The 23,992-nt window shown below is 49.2% G+C and overlaps 1 protein-coding gene across 1 annotated transcript in view; it reads right to left on the reverse strand.

Moving 5' to 3' along the window:
- The window catches only part of ACACA (acetyl-CoA carboxylase alpha), a 246,860-nt gene that overhangs the window by 15,703 nt on the left and 207,165 nt on the right, over nt 1-23,992 (reverse strand). Inside the window, 5 exon segments of the mRNA XM_048482780.1 lie at nt 409-563; nt 1,191-1,214; nt 5,900-5,915; nt 19,040-19,103; nt 20,309-20,486. Of these exon segments, the coding sequence (XP_048338737.1) occupies nt 409-563; nt 1,191-1,214; nt 5,900-5,915; nt 19,040-19,103; nt 20,309-20,486 (437 nt within the window).

Below are 23,992 nucleotides of genomic sequence, written 5' to 3' on the forward strand. Positions count from 1 at the left end.
AACATCAGGAGAAAAATGCCGCTGGCCTTCAGAATGGGGAATCAAACCTGGTTCTCCAGACTGGAGTCCCCCACTCTTCATCGCTACACCCTGCTGGCTCTCAGGAGGACCTGCCCAAGGGGGCAGGGGTAGCAAGGATGCCAGGTGAGAAGGCACAATCCACAGTCTGTGAGACAGAGCCCATGGTGCCTTTGAAGGGATCAAAGCAGACCTGTGATCCTAATAAGCTGGCCCCTGTTTTATTTTAATGAGAAAGGTAGGATTTTTAGAACACACATGGCCCCCTCCCCACCAAACCCCCTTTGGCATTTCAGTCTGCGGTGGCTGCCTCAGCTACAATTCAATGCATGTCCGCACACGCTGGGGCTTTTGACAGCAGTGGCAGAGGAAAGGATTCATAATACTTACCGTAATGACACCCTTCTCCTGCATCCGGCCGGGCGTGTCGTGCAAGTCAGCAAACTGCACGGCTACCTGATGGTAAATGGGAATTAGGAATTCTTCCCGTTCCCTCAGCTTGGTCTCAAGTTCCTTCCGCTCAGCTGGGCTGAGCTCTGGGGTGCCTGAAATCAAACAAATGACGGCTGTCAGAGCCCCCGGGAGATGAGAGAAAGCGGCACAAGCAACGAGCAACGGCCCCGGGGAGCTGCAAAAACAAACGCTGGCTTGGGTGCAGATGAAAAGAGCCATTCCAGAGGCCCAGCCCTGCCCCCACGCCCTCCAAGACGCCCTCATCCTCGCCCTACACCAGCTCGTGTATCTAATCTGGAGGAACCGGGTTTGATTCCCAGCTCTGCCGCTTGAGTTGTGGAGGCTTATCTGGGGAATTCAGGCTAGCCTGTGCACTCCCACACACGCCAGCTGGGTGACCTTGGGCTAGTCACAGCGTCTCGGAGCTCTCTCAGCCCCACCCACCTCACAGGGTGTTTGTTGTGAGGAGGGAAGGGCAAGGAGATTGTAAGCCCCTTTGAGTCTCCTTGCAGGAGAGAAAGGGGGGATAGAAATCCAAACTCCTCCTCCTCCTCCTCCTCTTCTTAAGAACATAAGAACGTAAGAACTAGCCTGCTGGATCAGACCAGAGTCCATCTAGTCCAGCATTCTGCTACTCGCAATGGCCCACCAGGTGCCTTTGGGAGCTCACAGGCAGGAGGTGAAAGCAATGGCCTTCTGCTGCTGCTGCTCCTGAGCACCTAGTCTGCTAAGGCATTTGCAATCTGAGATCAAGGAGGATCAAGATTGGACAAGATTTCTTCTTCTTCTTCTTCTTCTTCTTCTTCTTCTTCTTCTTCTTCTTCTTCTTCTTCTTCTTCTTCTTCTTCTTCTTCTTCTTCTTCTTCTTCTTCTTCTTCTTCTTCTTCTTCTTCTTCTTCTTCTTCTCTCTTCTTCTTCCTTCGTCTTTCTTCTCTCTTCTTCTTCTTCTTCTTCTTCTTCTTCTTCTTCTTCTTCTTCTTCTTCTTCTTCTTCTTCTTCTTCTTCTTCTTCTTCTTCTTCTTCTTCTTCTTCTTCTTCTTCTTCTTCTTCTTCTTCTTCTTCTTCTTCTTCTTCTTCTTCTTCTTCTTCAGCAAAGCGACTCAGGACAGAATCAAAACTGTGTGTAGAATTAAAGGCAAAGTCCAGAAACCTGACAAAAATTCACCGATGCTTCATAAACACTGAATCTACATGGATGGCAGGTGATGCGGAGACATCTCCCATGCTTTCAAGAACTCAAAATCCCAGAGTGAGAAGTGGGGGAATGAACGGAAGGAAAGAAGTTAACAGGGCTAAGGAATAATCATCACCAGAAGAGCCACAGAGGCACATGTGGCCCTGAAACACAGGGGGAACTCGGCAAATCTCAGCATCTTGTTTCCAACAGAGACCTCTAAGAAGGGTCACAAGCACAGCAGGGTGGAGATGTTCGGCCGCAGCTGCTTGTCTGCATCTGGAACAGGGGTCTTCAAACTATGGCCCTCCAGGTGTTCATGGACTACAATTCCCATCAGCCCCTGCCAGCATGGCCAAGTGGCAGGGCTGATGGGAATTGTAGTTCATGAACATCTGGGGGGCCATAGTTTGAAGACCCCTGGTCTGGAATCTTCTTTTGAGATACAGAGGTACCATTTAACTGTCACAGGTAATAATAAACCTAATCTCTGGGAATGAAATCCTTTTTTGGAAACCCTCAAAGTGAATGGATGTCCCACTTCCTTGTAGTAGCAGAGCTTCAGGAAATGTAATCCATGAAAGCAAGGCCAAAGTGACCCTACGTCCTGATATTGTAACACAGCCAAAAAAAAGGTCTCTTCATCCATTCTTTGTACATAACTAGTAATGAGGCAAACTTCCATTTTGTGATCTTAATTTTTTTAATTAAATCAAAAGCTCTGGTGTCTCAAACCCAGAAATGACATCAATCAGATCAGACAGGCAGAGCCTGTTAAGGGATTAATAGCTCAAGCAACTGAGCCAAGCCATGTTATACTGGGCTAAGCAAAGCTGTATTGCAAGGAGAAATTCCTTCTCGAGCACAAAGAAGGCTCAATCCGAGGGACAAGGAAAAGCAAGTCCAAACTGGTTACACATTCTGTACAAACAGGATTTTTAAAAACCCCTTTTCACTCTGCTGAGTATGGGATTAGAACTTTGCTCTCCGGAAACTGACAGTTATAATCCCAGGACATCTTCTGAGCACTCAATAAAACACAATTTCTTTGGATTTCCCCATTTTTGAAAACACAGCTAATAGCCTGTGCAACGGTGCATACACTGCCAAATCCCTCTCTCTATTTATTCCCACTCTCACACACTCAGATGGCACAGTGTAAAGAGTAATTAATAAAATACGAATTATCCCAGCCTGCATGTGAACGTGAGAAGCAAAAATAAAGCGAAGGATTGGAATAAAAAGCTATGGAGGAGTCAGCACCACGGACAGCGTCTTTGCTGGCAAAACGACCTATCCGCACACCTACATGCGGAGGACTTTGTATTTGTTTCTTTGGGAATCCTTCCTTGATTCACTGATGATTTCAAAAGAACCAGGAATGGCCAACCTGCGGTGCTCCAGATGTTCGTGGACTACAATTCCCATCAGCCCCTGCCAGTTGGCCGTGCTGACAGGGGCTGATGGGAATTGTAGTCCATGAACATCTGGAGCACCGCAGGTTGGCCACTACTAGTCTAAGGCAAGTTTTACTAACAGAGGAATTCTAGCTCTGTGGTAGGGCATCTATCTGCTTGGTATGCAGGAAGTAATAGGTTCAGTCCATGAACATCTGGAGCACCATAGGTTGGCTACCTCTGGATTAGTACAACCAGCCCTGACTGGGATAGCCCAGGTTGGGCCAATCGTATCAAACCTTGTAAGCTAAAGCAGGGTCAGTGCTGGTTAGGACTTGGATGGGAGACCATCAGGGAAGTCGAGGGTTGCTACGCAGAGGAATTGCAGTTGATGAACATCTGGAGTACCACAGGTTGGCCAACCCTAGACTACACCTTACATGGGAGAGCTATACAGTGGAGGCAAGGTGATTGTGACCTCTCTCCCCTGGCCCCTTTTCTAAATCCCGATGCCAAGACTTGTGGAAGAAAAATTGTGTGTGTGTGTGTGTGTACATATGTGTGTGTGTGCGTGTGCATATGTATAGTATATACAGGTGTATAGTGTGTGTGCGTGTGTGTATATATAGTACTAGCGGGGCCCGGCCACGCGTTGCTGTGGCTTATTGTGGTGAAATGGGAAAGGAACAGTAGCAGCAAATCAATTGCAGAGGCCAGCAGTACGTGCTCATGGAAAAGCGCAGGCTGATACCCCGCCCTCCGGCAAATAGTCAAACTTCTCTCTTTTTGCAGTGGTTAAAGAAGCCGAACGCTCGTCTATTCTGGCTGGCCTGCAGCCCTCACGTTGTCAAGGCAAACTAAGCCAGCCCCAGTAATGATCCAGGTGAGATTAACAAACATGTCAATGTCTATTTTCTGCTTAATTTAAAAGTGGCGTCTGTAAAGATTTTTAACTTCTGAACCCTGCTCTCCCAAAATAAAGAAGGTAACAATGAAAGGGTGGGGTGGGGGGGGGGGAGAGAGAGAAGAGAATAACGAGTGATTATCCTATCATTGATTGATCGTCAAGAACATTCCTCATTCACTGGCCATAATAAGAAGCTGAGCATCCAATCAATTCTATAAGCCGCTTGTACAATTAAATATGGAGAAATGGGTTTCTTTTTTGCTCAGCCCAAATCTTCAGCCCTTGCTTGTGGGGGCAGGTGAGCCACTGGGATTCTTCCTTTCATTCACTGTGCTGCGGAAATCTGATTTTGTGAAATATTAAATGTACAACTCGAATTGCTGTGCTCCCTGCTCCCAGCAGAAGGAGAGGAACCCGGAAAGAGGGATGCGTGGGCAGGAATTGAGTTGTGGAGGCTTCTCTGGGGAATTCAGATTAGCCTGGGCACTCCCACACTCGCCAGCTGGGTGACCTTGGGCTAGTCACAGCTTCTCGGAGCTCTCTCAGCCCCACCCACCTCACAGGGTGTTTGTTGTAAGCAGGGAAGGGCAAGGAGATTGTCAGCCCCTTTGAGTCTCCTGCAGGAGAGAAAGGGGGGATATAAATCCAAACTCTTCTTCTTCTTCTTCTTGTCAAAATAATGGCATTCGTTGGGGATGAGAAGACAGGGACTATTCCCCGGGGCTGTGTGTACGCATTCTTCAACTACTCTACGCATTGGAGTTGGGTGCAGAATTATGCATCTTAAAATACAAACATTCATTTCTTTTAAAAAAAGGAGTTTCCAGTCCCCAAAGATACAGACATAGGGTTGAGTGCAGTGGTAGGATTCAGCCGGTTTGCACCACTCCGGCAGAACTGGGTGTTAAAATTGTGCTTGTAAACAACCAGTTGTTAAAATTATTTGAATGCCGCCACTGGAACCGGTTGTTAAATTATTTGAATCCCACCACTGGTTGAGTGTGTGTGTGATGAAGTTTTAATTTACAATCCCACTTTTCTTCCTGACAGGAGGAGGAGGAGGAGGAGGAGGAGGAGGAGGAGTTTGGATTTATATCCCCCCTTTCTCTCCTGCAGGAGACTCAAAGGGGCTGACAATCTCCTTGCCCTTCCCCCCTCACAACAAACACCCTGTGAGGTAGGTGGGGGGCTGAGAGAGCTCCGAGAAGCTGTGACTAGCCCAAGGTCACCCAGCTGGCGTGTGTGGGAGTGCACAGGCTAATCTGAATTCCCCAGAGAAGCCTCCACAGCTCAGGTGGCAGAGCTGGGAATCAAACCCGGTTCCTCCAGATTAGATACACAAGCTCTTAACCTCCTACGCCACTGCTGCTCCTGTTTGTGTGTGTGTTCACATTGTTCTCCTGTTCACCTCGATCGTATCCTTATAGCAGGCTGAGAGTGCAGACTGGGCCAAGGTGACCCAGAGAATTTCCACAGAGGAGTGGGAAGTCAGACCTCCCCCAGGGGTCTGCAATCTGCAGCTCTCCAGATGTTCATGGATTACAATTCCCACTTGGCCATGCTGGCAGGGGCTGATGGGAATTGTAGTCCATGGTATCCTCGAGCATCTGAAGCCCCCTGCCTTCTTAACACTACCCTGTAAATCCAACACCCCACTCTTAGTCCAGTACCTCAGGAATCTGTAGGCAAGGAAAAGGAAAGTCTGAAGTCTCTCACTTTGTGCCCCATTAAACAGTGAGCTGTTTGCAAAGAAACAAGCCAAATGCTCTGGTTATTCCCTTCCCTGCGTGCGTTTCATGGTGGGAAAGAAAGAGAGAAGGCGTCATTGAGATGCGCCACGTCCTGCAGCAACTCTAACCTCCATGAATGTCAGGGCTCGGGCTGTCTTTATTGGAGTTCCTGCCAGGCGGAAATGGCTTGGTGGGACCATGAATCACAGCTTCCCATAACATTTGGGATCAAACCTCTTTTGAAAAGAAGCAGCCGCTGCTGGTTTCACAGGAGAGACCAAAATTACTTCAACAAATGTTGCTGCCTCTGTCTTTGTAGAATTCCAAACAGAGATTTTGAAGCAAGAGGACAGCCGACAGAACTGAAGCCACGAAGTTTTGCTTCACTCATCAGTGGTGCAGATTAGACTGGGATCAGATCCCGTGGTCCCATTCAGCTACTGTCATCGCCAGGAAAATAAACAAAATATTTTCCTGAGTCAGGTTGCCTGGCTACACTGGCTCCATGCCCGGACGCGGAGACTTGTGTGGTTCAGAAACCTCCAAAAGGCTCACAGAGAACGCTTATGTATGTTTGTGCCAATAATATATGGTTTCCCTCTTGTTTATGCCATTCTAGGATGTAATAAAAGCCCCTTTAGAGTTTATTTATTTATTTATTATTTAAATTTATAGACCACCCCATCCCCGAGTTGAGTTTATTATTTTCTTACTGTTTAGGATTTCAGTTTGAATAGGTTCTCCAGTTAAGTTTAAGGTTTTGTTCTTGTTAGGTTTCAGAAAGTTTTGCCTATAAGTATATGTGTTTATCCCTTTAAGGTTTCCCTAACGTTTGACGTTTTAGAAACGTTATTTTTGAAATTTGTGTCTGATGGCCAAAGCAGTGGCTGGAAAAGGTTTGATATTAAGGGACAAGAAAGTTGGCTCTGGAATGCAGCTTAGACCAACACCCAGCCGACTCCTTAACAAAGACAAAGACCCTCTTTGGACTTGCAGATCGAATCTGTTGCCAGCACCCAGAGATCCCCAGCCGTTGGAAGACGTGCAGGGACCACCATTGGACAGTTTGAACCTTTCTTTTTTGCAGTAATGTGGGGCAGGAGTGCTAGGGCATTGCTAAAGGAAACAACCATCAGATAAAGGACTCAACGGGGTGCAGCAGCGAGCCCACCTGGAATTTTAAGAATGGACGTTATCTGCTTTCCATTCAGCACCATTGCGAGATCTCGCGGGAAGACGCTTGACAGCGAGATTTGTAATCTCTTTCAGAAGTTGCAAATGTATCCTGTTTGCGTGTTGTTTGTTTTGATTGGTGTTTTGGTGAGGGACTTGCCCCCCCACCTCCCACTTCCCTGCCCCTTTGAAGTTTGGGAATAAAAGTTCTTGCACTGCGTTGCAAGGGCGCGATCCTCTTGATCGAGCTGTGATCATCACTTCCAAATAAAATCCTTTTGCTTTGAAGAACGTTGGCTTCCTGCGCCTCATTAAGTTGCTGAGCTGAAATCACTTATTGTTACCTGGCTAACAGCGGTAACACTACCAGAAGTGACCCCCTTGTGTTGAAGGAACCTTCAAGGTCTTTGGCTCAGAAGCAACGCCAACTCACGGTTTTCTGTAACATGACTGAGATCCCTCATTCTTTTTTTTTTTAAACTACAGCCTGTACCTGTAATTTGTATGCAAATTTAAGACAGCCCTTTAATGGCACTCCTGGAACACAGAAACATCAAATACCAACTCGCTTTCAGGTAAACAAAGTATTTTAAAAGCGGTTTACACACAGAACAGACTCAAATCTCACAAAAACAATAACCAAGAAAAGATCTAAAGCACTGCAAAAAGAACACTAATTATAGACCGGAGAAAACCTCTAAAATATCAGCTAATAACTTTCACACCCAAGGAGAGGGGCTACACGTTTTCAAGCTGTTCCTGGCAACCATGAAGATCCGAAGGCTGCTCTGAAAAGATGAGAAACAAGACACGTGCAGATTTGGGTTCTGGTGTTTGGATTTCCAGAACATGCACGCTGTTGTCATTCACGTTTCTATGGCTGTAATTAAAATAAGCGTACGCACAAAAATAGAAGACGAAGAGAAGAGTTTGGGTTTATATCCCCCCTTTCTCTCCTGTAGGAGACTCAAGGGGGCTTACAATCTCCTTGCCCTTCCCCCCTCACAACAAACACCCTGTGAGGTGCGTGAGGCTGAGAGAGCTCCGAGAAGCTGTGACTAGCCCAAGGTCACCCAGCTGGCGTGTGTGGGAGTGCACAGGCTAATCTGAATTCCCCAGATAAGCCTCCACAACTCAAGTGGCAGAGCTGGGAATCAAACCCGGTTCCTCCAGATCAGAATGCACTGCTGCTCTTTTACCTAAAATACACCATTTACCAAGGGCAGACTGAGGGTCATGTTGATTTGTACTGAACAAAGACATCTGAATGAATGAAAATACTAAACTTGTCGCCCTGAAAAAACTGAGTAAAACAAAAAGGCTTTGTATTGTCGAAGGCTTTCACGGCCGGATTCAACTGGCTGTTGTGGGATTTCTGGGCTGTATGGCCGTGATTTGGTAGATCTTGTTCCTGGACACCGTGTGTAACAGGCTTCTCTCTGTGATACACTCCTGAAGATGCCAGTCACAGAAGCAGGCGAAACGTTAGGAACAAGATCTACCAGACCACGGCCACACAGCCCGGGAAACCCACCACAACCCAAATGTTTTTGTTCTCTTCACTCCTCCATGCCCACTAAAACAACCAGCAATGAGGGAGGCACGCTAGAAAACCATTTTAAGTTTTAAAGGAGGAGTCTTCACTCTTACCCCCATCTTGGTCTGACTCTATGCAGAGTGATCCCGCGCACTCACAGAGGGGCTTTATTCTGAATCAAAGTCTCCCAAAATCCACACTGCTTGCTCTGAAAAGTAGCGGTGGTTCTCCAGGGGTCTACAGGAAGACGCCTTTCACACTGCCTGCTACTACATCCTATCTGGAGATGCTGGCCTTCCATATGCCATCTAGAGCAGGGGTCTGCAACCTGCGGCTCTCCAGATGTTCATGGCCTACAATCGGCCATGCTGGCAGGGGCTGATGGGATTTGTAGTCCATGAACATCTGGAGAGCCGCAGGTTGCAGACCCCTGCTCTAGAGCAGAAGTTCTCAACCTGGGGGTCGAACGACCCTTTCACAGGGGTCGCCTAAGACCATCGGAAAACGGTCTTTTTATATATTGTCGAAGGCTTTCACGGCCGGAATCACTGGGGTGCTGTGTGGTTTCCGGGCTGTGTGGCCGTGTTCTAGCAGCATTCTCTCCTGACGTTTCGCCTGCATCTGTGGCTGGCATCTTCAGAGGATCTGATAGTAGGAAAGGAATCCTATATACTCCACTTGCTTTCCTTTCCTACATCAGATCCTTTGAAGATGCCAGCCACAGATGCAGGCGAAACGTCAGGAGAGAATGCTGCTAGAACACGGCCATACAGCCCAGAAACCACACAGCACCCCCGTCTTTTTATATTTTATATATACCAATTTTATGGTTGGGGGTCACCACAACGTGAGGGACTGTATTAAAGGGTCGCGGCATTAGGAAGGTTGAGAACCAGTGATCTAGTGGTTCTGCCACTGAGCCACGGAAGCAGCCTCCAAAATCCCAGAGCATCAATGCAAATACCTTCCAGGCAGCCAAGACCCGACAACCCTCAGATACTGCTGAGTTATGGGCTAATGCATTGTCTGGCCACTGTAAGAAGAAGAAGAGAAGAAGAGTTTGGATTTTTATCCCCTCTTTCTCTCCTGCAGGAGACTCAAAGGAGCTTACAATCTCCTTACCCTTCCCCCCTCACAACCAACACCCTGTGAGGTAGGTGGGGCTGAGAGAGGTCCGAGAAGCTGTGACTAGCCCAAGGTCACCCAGCTGGCGTGTGTGGGAGTGCACAGGCTAATCTGAATTCCCCAGATAAGCCTCCACAGCTCAGGCGGCAGAGCTGGGAATCAAACCCGGTTCCTCCAGATTAGATACACAAGCTCTTAACCTCTTACGCCACTGCTGTTGTCATTCTGCAGTAGATTGCAGGTTCTGATGCTTGCCATAGTAGAGCTGGTGTATGGGCAGGAAGTCACTAACTAAATGCTGTCCTCGGGCATCATGGTGCCCGCTGAAACCTCTCCTGGTGAATGGGGCCAGGTGGAGCTCCTGTCCAGCAGGGTTTCCGACCAGAGACGTGCCTGGCTGTGCAAATTAAAATTATGCTGCATTGTTTGCATCTACCGCTGCAGTGTTGACTTTATTCTTTTTCTCACTGCTCTTTCCCAATGTCTTGTTTAAAACCACCCCTCTTGTCCCTGACCCTTGGGCTTTTAACTCTCACAATTTTTCCGCAGAAATAACACATCAGGGCCCCAGAGATGACCGCCATGAAAACACAGCTGAGTCACACTGAAGCCCGTGGCAGAATCTGTTTCTAAAATGCCAAGAGTCTTCTGTTTGGGGAAATGCGGGAAACCGAACGGCAAGCAGGTAAAGGTGCAGGAGCAGGTTCGTTTTAATCTAACAGATGTGCCAGGCAAAGAAGAAGAGGAAGAAGAGTTGGATTTCTATCCCCACTTTCTCTCCTTTAAGGAGACTCAAAGGGGCTAACAAACTCCTTGCCCTTCCCCCCTCACAACAAACACCCTGTGAGGTAAGTGGGGCTGAGAGAGCTCCGAAGAACTGTGACTAGCCCGAGGTCACCCAGCTGGCGTGTGTAAGAGTGCACAGTCTCTAATCTGAATTCTCCAGATAAGCCTCCACGGCTCAAGCGGCAGAGCGGGGAATCAAACCCGGTTCCTCCAGGTTAGAGTGGACCTGCTCTTAACCACTACGCCACTGCTGCTCTGGCCATCAGACTTCCCATCTATCAACAGCAGGCCAGACAGACGCAATGCATGATGGGAGCAGCTGCTCATCCTGGGCATATGATAGTTAGGGGACACTGCTGCATCTGAAAACAAAGGTGGTGCTCTTTGAACCTCATGGTGCATTCCACATGCAGGTGATTAGCGTAAAGAGAATCATAAGAACATAACAACAGAAGAACAAGCCAGCTGGATCAGACCAGAGTCCATCTAGTCCAGCTCTCTGCTACTCGCAGTGGCCCACCAGGTGCCTTTGGGAGCTCACATGCAGGAGGTAAAAGCAAGGGCCTTCTGCTGCTGCTGCTGCTCCCGAGCACACTTTGCAGGGCACGGAGCAACACACCCTGGCACAATACTCTCAGAAAAGCCAGCCAGCCAGCTAAACAGTCGATGAATCAGCCGACAGCCCTCTTTAACCAGCGGCCGTGAAAGTCTCTGGAGTCTAATATGAACGAGAGAAAACTCTGTGGTTTCAGGAGGGAGCGGGTTTGACGCCCTGTACTGGCTATTCCTTTCCTCCTGAATCAGCGCCTCCCGTCTCTCTTCTTCTTTACAGTTATTCACGGTGTCAACCGCTGCTGCCCCTTTCTGCCTTTCTCTCAGTTTTATGGTTTTGTTGCACTGAGGCAAAGTTGTTGAAGCCTCCTAAGCTTTAGCCAAGTTTCCCATGGCTTTATAAATGGCCACGACACACAGCGTCCTTGATCTTGAATACGTGTGTCGTACAGACATGTCTCCACGCTGGATTAATTTGCAGACAGGAGCAGCAGTGGCGTAGGAGGTTAAGAGCTGGTGTATCTCATCTGGAGGAACCGGGTTTGATTCCCAGCTCTACCTCCTGAGCTGTGGAGGCTTCTCTGGGGAATTCAGATTAGCCTGTACACTCCCACACATGCCAGCTGGGTGACCTTGGGCTAGTCACAGCTTCTCGGAGCTCTCTCAGCCCCACCCACCTCACAGGGTGTTTGTTGTGAGGGGGGAAGGGCAAGGAGATTGTCAGCCCTTTTGAGTCTCCTACAGGAGAGAAAGGGGGGATAGAAATCCAAACTCTTCTTCTTCTTCTTTATTTCTGAAGAGGTGGAATATTCTGCGCCTGAGGAGTGTCGGGGAGGATTGATTTGTTCCCCCTCTCTAACAGCCACAGCTCACAGATCTCGTCTCTGCAGCAATGAGGATGAGACAGCAGCTCTAGCCAGTGAAAGACACAGCCCCCCTTCCACTGGGGCTTGCAGACTTCAAGACCCTTAATGCAGACGATGCCTGACAGGAGTCATGCATGGCAAGGAACCGTCGCATTTGCTCCCTAATGTGGTGCAGTGGTTGAGAGCGGTGGACTTTAATCTGGAAAGCCAGGTTTGATTCTCCGCTTCTCCACATGAGCAGCCTACACTAATCTGGAGAACCAGGTTTGTTTTCCCTACTCCTCCGTATGAAGCCTGCAGGGTGTCCTTGGGACACTCATAGTTCTTTCAAAACTCTCTCAGCCCCACCTACCCCACAAGGTGTCTGTTATGGGGAGAGGAAGGGAAAGGAGAACCAGGGGGCGTCCATTGAAAATGCTGGGGGGAAGAATTAGGACTAATAAAAGGAAACACTTCTGCACGCAATGTGTGATTGGTGTTTGGAATATGCTGCCACAGGAGGTGGTGATGGCCACTAACCTGGATAGCTTTAAAAGGGGCTAAGACAGATTTATGGAGGAGAAGTCGATCTATGGCTACCAATCTTGATCCTCCTTGATCTGAGATTGCAAATTCCTTAGCAGACCAGGTGCTCGGGAGAAGCAGCAGCAGCAGAAGGCCCTTGCTTTCACCTCCTGCACGTGAGCTCCCAAAGGCACCTGGTGGACCACTGCGAGTAGCAGAGTGCTGGACTAGATGGACTCTGGTCTGATCCAGCAGGCTCCTTCTTATGTTCTTAAGGCCGTTGCTTTCACATCCTGCAGGTGAGCTCCCAAAGGCACCTGGTGGGCCACTGCGAGTAGCAGAGTGCTGGACTAGATGGACTCTGGTCTGATCCAGCAGGCTCCTTCTTATGTTCTTAAGGCCGTTGCTTTCACATCCTGCATGTGAGCTCCCAAAGGCACCTGGTGGGCCACTGCGAGTAGCAGAGAGCTGGACTAGATGGACTCTGCTCTGATCCAGCAGGCTCCTTCTTATGTTCTTATGGAGTTTATAAGCCGCTCTGAATCTCCTTATGGCTGAGACAAGCCGGGTATAAATCTCAACTCTTCTTCTTTTCTTCTGGAGCAGAAAGACTGCGGCATTGAAGACAGGGAGCCTCCCCAAATCTGACAGGGGTGAAACCTGCTCAGTTCTCCTTCCTGCCATCCACACCGGACACTCAGCAATCACCATGGTCTTTAGCGAGTTTGTTCCCTCTCAGAGCTTCCGTGCCCTGCCTGCTCACAAACCAAGAGCAGGATCACCCCACACTATCACCGCTGTCGTCAGAAAAACCTGTCCTTCCGTAAACCTGTCCTCCTGCAAACCTGTCCTCCTGCAAATCTGTCCTTCCGCAAATCTGTCCTTCCGCAAATCTGTCCTCCCGCAAACCTGTCCTCCCGCAAACCTGTCCTCCCGCAAACCTGTCCTTCTGCAAATCTGTCCTTCCGCAAATCTGTCCTTCCGCAAATCTGTCCTCCTGCAAATCTGTCCTTCCGCAAATCTGTCCTCCTGCAAATCTGTCCTCCTGCAAATCTGTCCTCCTGCAAATCTGCCCTTCCGCAACTCTGTCCTTCCGCAAATCTGCCCTTCCGCAAATCTGTCCTTCTGCAAATCTGTCCTTCCGCAAATCTGTCTTCCTGCAAATCTGTCCTTCCGCAAATCTGTCCTCCCGCAAATCTGCCCTTCTGCAAATCTGTCCTCCTGCAAATCTGTCCTTTCGCAAATCTGTCCTCCTGCAAATCTGTCCTTCCGCAAATCTGTCCTCCCGCAACTCTGTCCTTCCGCAACTCTGTCCTCCCGCAACTCTGTCCTCCCGCAACTCTGTCCTTCCGCAAATCTGTCCTCCCGCAAATCTGTCCTTCCGCAAATCTGCCCTTCTGCAAATCTGTCCTTCCGCAAATCTGTCCTTCTGCAAATCTGCCCTTCCATATTTAAGGCCAGAGGACAATAATGAAAGAACCTGTCGCAAGGAGTTCCACTGGTTCAGGGGTCTGCAACCTGCGGCTCTCCAGATGTTCCTGGACTATCAATCCCATCAGCCCCTGCCAGCATGGCCAATTGGCTGATGGGATTTGTAGTCCAGGAACATCTGGAGAGCCGCAGGTTGCAGACCCCTGTGACTGGTTGATTGTGCCGAATTAAGGACACCGGGACGAGCGCTGTGATTGGAGACCATTTCATGGGCTTGTCGTGATGGTTTTGAAAGTTGGCTCTGTATTGCTTTCCCCTCCACATCAGATTATCTATTTCTGGAGACAAAACTGGCCGTGTGTTTTCTTTTTTTTAGAAAGACCTACACAGCTCCTGCCTTCCGAAACCCGAAGTCTTCACCCCGCAGCCATTTTAACCACGCACGGTTCGGCTTCCTAGAAAGTTTAGCCAACCTAAGGCCAAGACGCGGCGCCTCTCTTCCATCCTGCCACGTGGCTCTCCCCGTTCTGCCGAGGCTCGACGCGGTGTAACGCTGAGTGACGTTTTAATAAACGCAAAACTAATAAAGTTACAGTGCTCGAAAATGGATAATGAGCAGCTCTGTGTCACATTATTCAGTATCTGCCTTCCTCTTCCCCAACGTGGCTCTCCTGCCCCCGCCCCCGCCCCCACCCCCATTTCAGGAAAAGCCTGAGGTGGCTGAGGTTTAGAATGAGGGCCCAGTACGGCCCTCAGATTCCCCCCCCAGCACAAAGCCAGCTGCTTGCCCCACACAAGGTGGGGCACAGATATGGCTGCCTCCCCCCCCCCCACCGTCTTTGCCACAAAACAGCCGTTCGGTAGAAATGATGGCAGCCATTCAGGAGTTAAGAGAGGCAGTGAACCCCCAGCTAACGAGCAAGTATACAGCAGGCGGTGTAAGATAAATGGAACGCTCTCCGCTTCTGCTGGAGTCAGCATGAACCGGGGCCCTGCGGCTTGTTTGTGGCAAATGGAGTGCGCGAAATATCAAAGGGCAGTGATCCAGAAGACGACCGGCTTTGACAAATTTTAAATTGGCCAGAAAGGAGAGAGAGAAAAAAATGGGGCGGGCGGTGGGGGGGGGGGGAGGAAGGAAGAAGGAGAGAAAATTATGCAATTCATTTGTGTCCTGCAATCTTGGCTCTTCCTCTCGTGGCACCAGCGATCGGGAGCTCGCGTGCGTATTGTGCGGGTGTGCATACCCCGCTACCAAACACCGAGAGCAATTAAGAACCATCTAAGCAAGACACTTATCAGCTACTGAAGCTTTTAGTGGTCTCTGCCGCCCCCCCCCCCCGCCCCCCCCGGCCCCATATGCATGGAACGGGCTGGCGAACAGAGGCCAACCTTTGTGTAAGGTTGCTGCTTGTACATGGTAAGCAGCAGGAAGTTTGTTCCGGATTCGTTCATTTATTTGGGGAACGTTCAGGGTTAACAGAATTAAAACCAAACCTTGAAACTGCCTTCCTCCGAATGCTTTCAATACACGTCACATTCCGGGGCAGATATATTAAAAAGTGTTCTTTCTGCCTTGGGTGAGAACGGTGCCTTTGGAAGGCTGCACCCAAAGACAGCCATTTAGGGATCATCTCAAAACAGCTAAATTAAACTAAGAGAACCCCGATGCAAATTCAGCAGATCTGGCAATGCTGCCAGCAGGAACCACAGAGGAATAAGGGGAAAGAATTAGGACTAATAAAAGGAAACACTTCTTCACACAACGTGTGATTGGTGTTTGGAATATGCTGCCACAGGAGGTGGTGATGGCCACTAACCTGGATAGCTTTAAAAAGGGCTTGGACAGATTTATGGAGGAGAAGTCAATTTATGGCTACCAATCTTGATCCTCCTTGATCTCAGATTGCAAATGCCTTAGCAGACCAGGTGCTCAGGAGCAGCAGCAGCAGCAGGCCGTTGCTTTCACATCCTGCATGTGAGCTCCCAAAGGCACCTGGTGGGCCACTGCGAGTAGCAGAGAGCTGGACTAGATGGACTCTGGTCTGATCCAGCTGGCTTGTTCTCATGTTCTTATGTTCTTAAGGGCTTCCACTGCAACCTCTCCCTAAAGGGCTGCAACACAGAAGATACAGGATAGTTCCTGTTTTGTACAAACTCACTGCTTACATGACAGAGAAGTTCTTTCTGACACAGTTGAGCCATACGTGGGTGCCAGGGGGCAATGGTGTAGCGCCAACAGGGCAGGAGGGACAACGCCCCATTTGTGTGCCTGTGAGGGGGCGTGGAGGGGCATTCCGGGGCAGGGTGTGGGCGTGGCAAGGGCGCGGGGCACGCACATACACCAGGCACAGTTCCCCCTTGTTCTGCCCCTGCCGGGGGGCAATCCCTTTGTGCCACAAACCTTTGGAAACTGAAAACTGTAGATTATTCTCCAGATAGACAGCTAAACACAATAAGCTGAGGAAGCCTGCCTTTTAGTACAAGATCTGCAGGGAGCAGCAAGAGAGGATGGCTACGGTGGACACATGTCATATAGAGGTTACAGTGTGGGACCCCAGTTCAAATTCCCTCCCGGCCCAGCAAGCTGGATGGGCTCAAGGTGCAGGAAAAGAGATTCCACCTAAACATTGGAAAGAACTTTCTGACTGTCAGGGCTGTTGAACAGTGGAATTCACTGCCTCGGAGGGTGGTGGAGTCTCTTTCTTCGGAGGTTTTTAAAGAGGCTGGATGAACATGTGCCGGGTGTAATTCAATTGTGTGTTCCTGCATAGCAGGGGGCTGGATTTGACAGCCGTCGTGGTCTCTTCCAACTCTATGGCCCCTTCCGCATGGAGGCGGAAGGGGTTGGGTCGGTGTAATGAACGTCGACCCAACGACACTGGGACGACGGCGCCGCGGAGTGCTGTTGCCCGGCCGACCCGCCTCTTCCCCGTCCTTCCCCACTCACCTTGTCGCCGTCGTCACCCTGCTGGCCTCCATAGACCCGCCCATGCTGCCCTCCGACCTCCAGGGGTCGGAGGACAGCGAGGGAGGGCCTTTGGAGGCCAGCAGGGCGATGACGGCGACGAGGTGAGTGGGGAAGGACGGGGACAACAGCGCATTCCCAGCGGTGCCGTTCGTGCACCGCTGGCCGCAGGGAGATGGGCGCTGTGGCCTCCAAAAAAAACCTCCCTCCAGGAGGGAGGTTTTTGAAGGCGGCCTGAGGCCGCCCTGGGGGAGGGGGAAGGGAGCCAGGTCGGCGCTGCTGCGTTTTGGCAGCACTGCCTGTGCGAATGGCTCCCTGGGGACGGGCGCTTTGCCGCCTCCCAGGGCGTCGCAGAGTTATTGGCCCGTCTTACGCGGAAAGCGGGCCCTAAGTGATTCTCATCGATCTTGGGCGAGTGAAAATTCCAACAGCAGCAGGCTGGTCTCTTGGGAAACAGGATGCTGGAACTAGACAAACCCTCAGCCTGATTCCAGCACAGCCGCTCATGAGGTCTTGTTCGAAAAGATGCAGATGGCTCCGTTCCACTAGCAGAGGAGTTTCTGCAGCAGAAACCTTCCCTGCCACAAAACATCTGGAAGGGTATCTTTATGCTGAAAGCTTTTGCTAACAGGCCTGATTAGAAGAAGAAGAGAAGAGTTTGGATTTATGTCCCCCCCCTTTCTCTCCTGCAGGAGGCTCAAAGGGGCTGACAATCTCCTTGCCCTTCCCCCCTCACAACAAACACCCTGTGAGGTAGGTGGGGCTGAGAGAGCTCCGAGAAGCTGTGACTAGCCCAAGGTCACTCAACTGGCGTGTGTGGGACGGTACAGGCTAATCTGAATTCCCCAGATAAGCCTCCACAGCTCAGGCGCCAGAGCTAGGAATCAAACCCGGTTCCTCCAGATTAGATACATGAGCTCTTAACCTCCTACGCCACTGCTGCTCCTACGCCCCTGCTGCTCTAATCTGCAAGAGCAGGCGGGTTCTAATCTGAAGAACCAGGTTTGATTCCCCACTCCTCCACCTGAGTGGCAGAGGCTTCTCTGGTGAACCAGATGCGTTTCCACACTCCTACATTCCTGCTGGGTGACCTTGGGCTAGTCACAGTTCTTTAGAACTCTCTCAGCCCCACCTACCTCACACAGTGTCTGTTGTGGGGAGAGGAAGGGAAAGGAGCTAAGAAGCCACCTTGAGTCTCCTCACAGGAGAGAAAGGCAGGGGATAAATCCAAACTCCTCCTCCTCCTCCTGCCACTGTTTATGATCTTTCTGTTAAACCTACAACGTGCCAAAGACTCTCTAAAGGACGTGGGTAACCAGGGGGAGGGGCGGGGGCTGGACAACAGAAGAGGATTCCTGAATGAACGAGTTTCTGAGAGGATAACGGGTCGTGGGGGTTTAGTTACTGTCTAGCTCAGGGGTTTGCAACCTGCGGCTCTCCAGATGTTCATGGACTACAATTCCCATCAGCCCCTGCCAGCATGGCCAATTGTAGTCCATGAACATCTGGAGAGCCGCAGGTTGCAGACCCCTGGCCTAGAAGACGATGCCTGGTGTCTTATGTGGAGCTGAGCCCTTGTGGCACATCGACACCCTCCTTAAGATGCCGCTCCAAACAGCTGCTTCAGCATCACGCTCCAGGGAGCAGCAGCGGAGCGGAGGCCGGTTCCTTGTTTTGGGAGGCCCTCAGCAAAGTCCTGCCAGGTGGGCTCTCTCCTGGGCAGGTACTTGATGGACTTTGAGGGGCCAAAGGTTTGATTCCATATAATGTCTGCGGTCTGGGGCCCTCGTACCTTCGGGACCGCATTACCCCATATGTCCCTTCACGGCCTCTGCGTTCAGAATGGGCCAATTTACTGGTGGTCCCTGGCCCCTCAATGATACGGCTGGCCTCCACCCGGGCCAGGGCCTTTACGGCCCTGGCCCCGGCCTGGTGGAACACTCTTCCTCCAACTGTCCGGGCTCTGCGGGATCTTGGAGAGTTCCGCAGGGCCTGTAAGACCGAGTTGTTCCACCGGGCCTTCGGGGAGGCCAGCCGCTGATGGTTTGCGCCCTTTCTGTCCCTCCTTTTAACATTCTGAGAGTTTGTGACATCTATACCGTCCCCCTCTCCAGGAGGGGTTTTTATTGATAGTTTTAATGCTGGACGCCAAGTGATTTATGTGGAACGCTGTAATTTTATATTTTAATGATATTAATTATATTAATGTTATTGTTATTGTTATTACTGTTTTGTAACACTTGTTGTTCACCGCCCAGAGCCCTTAGGGGATGGGGTGGTATATAAATACGATAATAAATAAATAAAAGTCAAAAGAAAGGGAGGGGAATGACAGCATTCAATCACGATACTTACATCGAAGTCAGCCTCAGCCAGGCGGTATGCAGTAGATGGGGTCCACGCTGCCTCATCAAGTTTCACTCAAGTCCCTTTCCCAAGGGTGAATTTGATTTCCACGGTCCCTTCAGGCTCCAGGACCCCTCCTCTAAAACGGGGAAGACGAAGACGCTTTTAGGTTGTGAGGCAGAGTGCACTGGAAAGAGAATGCTATTCTTGAGGAGTTAGAGCCCTGGAACTTCAACTCCATCTGCTGCAGACATGGAAAAGGAATTATAAGAACAGCGACTGAAAACTGTGGTAATAATCATGAGGGGGGAGTAACTCCTCCCCTATCATTCCTTTTTCTCCTCCCTCGTGCCAAATTTGAGGTCACAGGGTTCTTGGAGCAGGAACTTCTTATTTTAGAAACATTGATTGATTGCTCTACCAGACCATATCCCTGTACTGAAGTTGGTTAATTCTTTCACGCTTCAAACTACTTCTTCCTCAATTAGTTTGCTATATCGTACCCTTGCTGGTTTTGTGCTTGTGGGAAAACAGCTAGAACCTCTGATCTCTCTCATGCTTTGTTCTGTTTAACAAGAGAATCATGCCCAATTAAAAACCCTCCCTTTGCTCAACTCTTCCCCCTTTCCCCCTTCCCTTCTGCAACTTTCTTAAAATTAGATCGTAAGGTTGTGGTGTGTGTGTGTAGTCTGACCTTGGGAAGGTTCTCACCAGAGGTTTTTGGCTGAACTCCCGGGAAGGGGAATTTCACTGTTTTGGTTATCTTTCACTTGCTTGCTTGCCTGGTGTAAAACTCTGTGTGAAATCCTGCCTTGTTTAAACTCTTTTGGCGGGAGCCTGTCTGTTACCCTGTATAAGCGTTTGATCGAGATCTGGGTTTCAGTTCTCGCATTGCCTGTCTCTGACTAAGAATGCCAGCTCAATAAAGAACTTAACACGGTTGCTTTTGACTGGACTTTACTGGTTCGTTACAGAGAGGAATGATATTCATTCCAATCATATCTGAGGAAGTGAGTTCTGACTACACAAGAGCTCATAAGGGAATAAATGTTGCTAGTCTTTAAGGTGCAATTGAACTCCTGTTTTGTTTCTCTCCTTGTATCCACCAAGGGCCAAAGCACATTGATGGCGGGAATCACTGAAGAAGGATGGACTCTGCTCTTCTTGACCCTTTTGGCTTTAAAAAGTGGACCACCTCACTTTATCCATGGTCACAGCAGACCCTGGTTGAGACAGACAGGACCTTATGCTACTGAAGCTGGCGATGAAGCTAGCTACCAGCTTCACCAGTTCAGTGCTTGAATCCCAGAGATGCACATGATGGTACAAGGCAGAAGGCCTTACCTGCTCTCTCGGTCCGCGTACATCTCCATGTGTCGAGGGTTAATGGTGGGATCGATCACCACCCAGGAACCCCCTCTCAGTTCCGCTTGCGGAGGAATGTAGACGAGGACAGGCTGCCTGTACTCCCGTAAGCCGTCCACAATGTAGGCCCCAAACTTCAGCACCTGGTCGTACATGTCTGTGGAAAACACCACAAAAATTATTAAAACAAAAACAAACTGCAAAATACACCACCCTCTCCCACATGACGACCTTCACTTTCTACCTCTTTGGTATATCCTAACCTGAACCCTAACCCTAACCTTAACCCAAACCCAAACCCTGATTCATCTTCTGCTAACCATTCAATCCAATTCCCAGGCTACTCGCTTTTTGCTAAGTGACTGCAGTTCGCAAATGACTTTAGCAGTAGCCAAGACTCACAGCACCTGCTATCCAAATGCTTTGATGCTTCAACTTCCCTGTCCTGGACAGCCAAGGCCAGCCTGGTTTTGGCAGATCTCAAAAGCTAAGCATGGTTGGTATTTGAATGGGAGATCACCAAGGAAGTCCAGGGTCACTGGACAGAGGACAGCAATGGCAAACCACCTCTGAATGTCTGTAGCCTGCAGGGTCAGCGTAAGGCATCTGTGACTTGATTGCATTTTCCTCCTCTACCACCGCTGTCACAAGGTATGACAGACGGACAACAGAGATCAGATTATTTTTTGAACGGTTTGACAAATTCATGGAGGACATAAGAACATAAGAACATGCCAGCTGGATCAGACCAGAGTCCATCTAGTCCAGCACTCTGCTACTCGCAGTGGCCCACCAGGTGCCTTTAGGAGCTCACATGCAGGATGTGAAAGCAATGGCCTTAAGAACATAAGAGCCTGCTGGATCAGACCAGAGTCCATCTAGTCCAGCACTCTGCTACTTGCAGTGGCCCACCAGGTGCCTTTGGGAGCTCACCTGCAGGATGTGAAAGCAATGGCCTTCTGCTGCTGCCGCTGCTCCCGAGCACCTGGTCTGCTAAGGCATTTGCCATCTGAGATCAAGGAGGATCAAGATTGGTAGCCAGAGATCGACTTCTCCTCCATAAATCTGTCCAAACCTATTTTAAAGCTATCCAGGTTAGTGGCCATCACCACCTCCTGTGGCAGCATATTCCAAACACCAATCACACAGCCGTCTCCTCTCCAAAATAAAGAGTCCCAAACGCTGCAGCCTCTCCTCATAAGGAAGGTGCTCCAATCCTTCAATCTGATTCACATATGGAGGGTCTCGGTATCAATTTCGGCCATTTCCAGTGAAAGCAAGATCTCAGGGTTTGGAAAGATAAGATGTGACAAAATCAGCAAGGGCCAGTTTCAGAACATGGTAGGGAAACACAAAGCGTCTTGCGTATTAAATAAGTGCTAACGATTAGCAGCAATTGCAGAATCACATTGATTTACATCCAATCACAGAAAATAGAAAAGCATGTCTCTAAAAAGACACTTTAAAACTCTCAAAAAGACACCCAAGGATTGCTCCTATGCTGTCATCAGATAAATATAAGTAGGGCATCTACAAATGCTGGAAGAGAGAAGAGAAGAAACTTTTTTTTTAATTGCCCTCCCTGGATGAAAGCAAAGATTCTTATTTTTTTTTATAAGGGGAATGACAAATTTATTGCTAATTAAACAATCACTTTATTATGTAGAGCTAGCCATAAACCACTTGAAGCTCCTCTCAGTTAATTCCAGTGTTAAGAAAATAATTACTTGATTCAAATTATTTTAACCAAATTAATTCTTTAGGAGACGTTTTTGTAGTGAGTGCTCCATAATAAAATAATTGCGTAATTAGTGTGGCATTTTTCACTCCAGCTATGAGCAAATGTTTTACTCAGAAGAAGCAGGAGAGCAAGAAAGGAGAAAAAAGACGATATTCTTGAGGTTGCCACAAAAGAGAAGATTGTTTAAACCAGGGGTAGGGAACCTGCGGTTCGAGAGCCGCATGCGGCTCTTCTGCCCTTGCACTGGGACTCCACGAAATGTTGCAATCTGCCTCATCCTTGCTCCAATTCTGCAGGCAGCAGGGCTGGGCGCATTAACTGCTCCACGGCCGGGCTGGGCTGCCACAGGCTTCCCCACTTGCCTGCCCCGCTGGGAGCCGGGTGGGCGCCTGGGTGGTCGGCGGTGGTCGAGCCAAGACTGACCCCATCCTTGCCGCATCCATGCGCTTCTCAGAATGAGCGGAGTAAAAGGTAAAAGGATGAGCGGAGTAAAAGGAGCAGCAGTGGCGTAGGAGGTTAAGAGCTCGGGTATCTAATCTTGAGGAACCGGGTTTGATTCCCAGCTCTGCCGCCTGAGCTGTGGAGGCTTATCTGTGGAATTCAGATTAGCCTGTACACTCCCACACACACCAACTGGGTGACCTTGGGCTAGTCACAGCTTCTTGGAGCTCTCTCAGCCCCACCTACCTCACAGGGTGTTTGTTGTGAGGGGGAAGGGCAAGGAGATTGTCAGCCCCTTTGAGTCTCCTGCAGGAGAGAAAGGGGGGATATAAATCCAAACTCTTCTTCTTCTTCTCTAAATTAGAGTGTGCCACTCATATGGAGAAGTGGGGAAACAAACCCGGTTTTCCTGATATGAGTCCGCCACTCATATTGAGGAGAGCGGAATTAAAACCAGTTCTCTGTATTAGAGTCTGCAACTCGTGGAGGAGTGGGGAATCAAACCCGGTTCTTCTTCTTCTTCTTCTTCTTCTTCTTCTTCTTCTTCTTCTTCTTCTTCTTCTTCTTCTTCTTCTTCTTCTTCTTCTTCTTCTTCTTCTTCTTCTTCTTCTTCAGAGGATCGTGTTCTATTAGCATTTTCTCCTGACATCTTCTTCTTCTTCTTCTTCTTCTTCTTCTTCTTCTTCTTCTTCTTCTTCTTCTTCTTCTTCTTCTTCTTCTTCTTCTTCCTCTTCCTCTTCTCCTCTTCCTCCTCCTCTTCCTCTTCCTCCTCTTCTTCCTCTTCCTCCTCCTTTTCTTCTTCTTCCTCTTCTTCTTCCTCTTCCTCTTCCTCCTCTTCTTCCTCTTCCTCCTCTTCTCCTCCTCCTCCTCTTCTTCTTCTTCTTCTTCTTCTTCTTCTTCTTCCTCTTCCTCTTCTTCTTCCTCTTCCTCTTCTTCTTCCTCCTCCTCCTCTTCTTCTTCCTCTTCCTCCTCTTCCTCCTCTTCTTCCTCTTCCTCCTCTTCTTCCTCTTCTCCTCCTCCTCCTCCTCTTCTTCTTCTTCTTCTTCTTCTTCTTCTTCCTCTTCCTCTTCCTCTTCTTCCTCTTCTTCCTCCTCTTCCTCCTCTTCCTCCTCTTCTTCTTCTTCTTCTCTTCTTCTTTCTTTTCTTCTTCCTCTTCTTCTTCTTCTTCTTCTTCTTCTTCTTCTTCTTCTTCTTCTTCTTCTTCTTCTTCTTCTTCTTCTTCTTCTTCTTCTTCTTCTTCTTCTTCTTCTTCTTCTTCATGCTACATTCTCAATCCAAGTCCCCAGAACTTGGCTTGACCCTTCATTCTTGACCTTTCAGGGATCTGTAAAAACTACACTTTTCAGGAGACTGTTCTGGGGAGGTATGTCCCAATTGTGCCCCTTTGTGTATCTGCCCTCCCCATCCACAAACACTGATTTTTTCTTCTTCGTTTTATGGCCAGTTGCTGGTTTTAATCTTAATTTTATTCTCCCCTGTTT

Source organism: Sphaerodactylus townsendi, unplaced genomic scaffold (assembly GCF_021028975.2).
Source record: "Sphaerodactylus townsendi isolate TG3544 unplaced genomic scaffold, MPM_Stown_v2.3 scaffold_22, whole genome shotgun sequence".
Taxonomy (NCBI): Eukaryota; Metazoa; Chordata; class Lepidosauria; order Squamata; family Sphaerodactylidae; genus Sphaerodactylus; species Sphaerodactylus townsendi.